General features: G+C 45.7%; 1 protein-coding gene across 2 annotated transcripts; it reads right to left on the bottom strand.

Annotated features, from left to right (window-relative positions):
• Positions 1–202: 202 nt before the first annotated feature.
• Positions 203–2,817, bottom strand: LOC105058564 (transcription factor MYB106). Of its 2 annotated transcripts, none has more exons than XM_073249586.1 (3): positions 2,069–2,817; positions 1,823–1,952; positions 203–1,597 (listed from the first exon to the last, which is right to left on the bottom strand). In XM_073249586.1, the coding sequence occupies exons 1-3, from the start codon at positions 2,199–2,201 to the stop codon at positions 676–678; spliced, it is 1,185 nt and encodes a 394-aa protein (XP_073105687.1). In that variant the 5' UTR covers positions 2,202–2,817; the 3' UTR covers positions 203–675. The 2 variants fall into 2 exon arrangements, with proteins under 2 accessions (XP_073105687.1, XP_010939829.1); XM_010941527.4 differs by having other exon boundaries at positions 203–1,570; positions 2,069–2,769.
• Positions 2,818–3,535: the final 718 nt, after the last annotated feature.

Genomic DNA, 3,535 nt, shown 5'->3' with positions numbered 1-3,535 from the left:
AACACTCACACATCAAAGGGAAAAAGTATTAGTTGTTTTAGGTCTTGCTAAGACGTTTAATTAAATAACTGTAAGTCTTAAAACATCAAGACAAACATTCAGAAGAAAATCCAATTTAGCTGAAGGCTTGCCACTGAGAACCTTTAACTCCTTGCTTGGTTTAAGGTCCAAATAGAAGATGTCCACAGCCCCACGGAACCAATGAACAAAGTAAATTAAGCACTTGATCATTTGAACGCACCATACGCCATAAGGTTCTTACACAAAATGACACACCGAGCCAAACTACTAATGAACATGGAAAATACCAGCTGACACTATAACAACTCTCACTCTTATTACTCAAAATAATATGATTCCCCTTGGAGCAAAAGCCAACACCACAACAACCAGGACAATCCATCGGACTCATTATTCTTTCTTCTCACAGAGAGATTTCCTTAGCCATGCATAAACTTTGGACGGAGAGAGAAATTTCCACCGAACCGAGTAGACTCGGAGGAGAAGCGCGTGAACCAAACCGAGTGGACTCGGAGTGGTCTGGAGCTAAACGGCTGGTTTCCAGAGCTGGGAAAAACATGCTAAAAAGTTCTTTGGAGCAGTACTAGGACAGAGGAAGGACTGCAAGAAAGTCTTCTTTCGCGGTCCAAATCTCGTTACTAACACCATTAATTTCTAGAACATGGGCGGGGAACTCGAGGGGGACGCCGAGTTCACCAAGTTAAGAATTCTGTTCCAATAGTTCTTGTTCTCGTCCCCTTCCTCCCAATCCTCTTCCACGCAGCTGCCACCCTCGGCATTATAATTAGAATCTCCACACCCGTCTGAAGAATTCCGGTCATCGGAACTATCAAGCAGCATGCCGGTGAAGCCAGCATCGAATTCCCCACCAGAAGACTCCGGGAGCCACGAGGAGGACTCCCCACCGAAGATCGACGTGGTGTCCACCGAAAAGCTAGCAAAACAATCCATCCTATGATCTTTGGTGTCCGGCATTCGAAGTGGCTGCTTCTCCAAGCACTTCCACTCCAAATCTTGTTCCTCTTCCAATTCCCGAGCTGGTCCTTGATGGCATGTTGTGGAATTGGCATCCATTACCCTGCTGCTTGTGATCGGCAGGGCGTTGTCCGAGAAGCTCACGGTGGATGTTGGCGACTCGAGATCGATCCTTCCGCCGGGGTTTCCGGTGGTAGGTTTGCCGGACCAGACTCCTTGCCATGCCCGGAGGACATCAAGAGGTGGCGCCGGGGGAGCTACCGAGTCGCTGCCTGGCGGCGGAGGGGCAGAGGAAGAGGGTGACTGCTGTTGGAAGGGTGCGGTGCCGCGGAGTCTGGATTCCCGGGCGAGGCGGACCTCGGCTTCGAGGCGGGCGCTCTCCCACTGAGCCATGTGGCTGAGGTTGGCAGCGCTCTTGGACTGGCCGTCGCCGGAGCTGAGAGCGTCGCTCTTAGGCTTGTGGGTCACCGGATCGATCCCCATCTTGGCCAGCCGCTTCTTGAGATGGGTGTTCCAGTAGTTCTTGATCTCATTGTCGGTTCGCTTGGGTAGATGGGTGGCTATTGCGGACCACCTGAAGCAAAGGTAGGAAGTCCAACTCCTTTGAATGAAATATGAATTATTAAAACACAAAATTAATTACTGTAGAGAAAGATGCATGGTTTCACTAATCAGTAGGTTTGAACAAAATTGATGCGACAAAAAACCCGATCTTCATACGTTCACAGCTTAAACTGTACTAATCCATCAAGATTTGTTAGAGGGGATATGATGCAAATGCGTGCACTGGTATTGCTGGCAAATAATTAATAGCAGCCATGGTCACCTGTTTCCAAGAAGAGCATGAAGTTGAATGATGGTCTGCTCTTCCTGCATGCTGAACTTCCCCCTCTTGATATCGGGCCTCAGATAATTTGTCCACCTCAATCTGCAACTCTTCCCACACCTCTGAAGTCCTGCCAGTAGTGTAGAAAAGAAGAATTAATCAACCCAACTCAAATGATTACAACCATCAACTAGCACTTATATTTGTATCACAACCACAAGAACCACTCCAGAGGGCAGCACTCACCGGCTTTCGCAGGCAATGCTCGCCAGCTCCCGTGGCCGTTCTCCTCGATGTAGGCCAGTAGCTTCTGGTCCTCCTCCGGTGTCCATGGCCCTTTCTTTAGTCCCTCCTTTTCGCAGCACGGCGATCGCCCCATCCAAGATCCTCCTCACCTACAAGGAAGGAAGAGATGCTCTCAAGGTCCTGAAGACCTTTAACCCTATAGCAGTGACATGCAAGGAGAAGTGATTCTTCTCCAAAGCAACAACAGGCCAGTGAGTCTGTGTGAGTTTGTGTGAGATAGAAAATGGCAGATAGAGTGACAGGGGAGTGAAGGATAAATAGAGAGAGACATGGGCAGGGAAGCAAGAAAGGTCAGCAACATAAATGGCAAAGATATAAATTTTTTTTGGAGGTGCCATGACCTAGCTGACCCTCTGGTAGTTAGAGGGCCAAGGACTACCAGCCAGACCTACTAACCACTCCAGTTTGGGGGCAGCATGGTCAATATACAAAAATCGTTCCTCACTCGGCAGCTAAGGCCAAGCCCAGCAACTTGGTGAGGGCCTTCGTTGGGCCCTACCCTAATTTAACGATCAAGATTCTTTCAATCCCTTTGATAAGAAAATATTGTATCTTGTGCCACAGCCCCTATAGCCCCTGGGTTAGATTAAGACAGCTTCAGACAAAGACATCACGGAAGAGATACCCAACTCGTTCGGTGCTTCGTAAATGGGCCGTTCGTGGGCCTCGGGTTGATGACAGTGACTGCTTGTTTGATGGTGCATGGAGTCATAGCGATGCGGATCATGTGCAGCCTTAGATTTCACTGTACTGTACGCTTCGATTTTGATATGTAACTGAATGGTCTGACCAGCAAGTAAAGATGATCTAATTGTACTGAGAATGTGTCTGGTTTTGTAAATTGGAAGAATCAAGGTCCTTCCTGACAGGATAACAAAGGTAACAATGTGGCATCCATTCTTATTCAGATGAGAGCTATGGAGACCTTTGGTCTTCTTTATTTTTGGATAAAAGAAATTGAAATTACTAGCACCTACCTATGTCAATTGACATAAGGTAATTTGTCCATGCTGTATCAGTTAAATGTGACCGACACTTTTGCCCATGTTGGTTCCAATAAAGGCAACTTTCTAGCTCTACCGGGGATGGTTTAGGGTTTTTGGATGAGGGCTATTCATGGAGAAGTGCTGCTGAATATAAATAAAACAACAATTAATATCTTCAGCAGCACTTTTACATAATGATGTTTTTATATATACTAGTAAAATTATTGTGCTATTTCAATAAATTGGTATGGTAATAGTAATGTATATACTTATAGACGTCAAAATATTGGCTATGTAAATGAGAAAGGATATCAAGAAAAATAAGTTAAAATCTAAATCTAACTTATTTGGATATCCTAACCATTATGTGATTATCAAGAGCACAAAATAACAAGTACAATATTAATTTACTTCTATACAC

This window comes from Elaeis guineensis, chromosome 15 (genome assembly GCF_000442705.2).
Source record: "Elaeis guineensis isolate ETL-2024a chromosome 15, EG11, whole genome shotgun sequence".
Taxonomy (NCBI): domain Eukaryota; kingdom Viridiplantae; phylum Streptophyta; class Magnoliopsida; order Arecales; family Arecaceae; genus Elaeis; species Elaeis guineensis.
The sequence above is the reverse complement of the archived record's forward strand: the minus strand, read 5'-3'. Positions and strand labels throughout refer to the sequence as shown.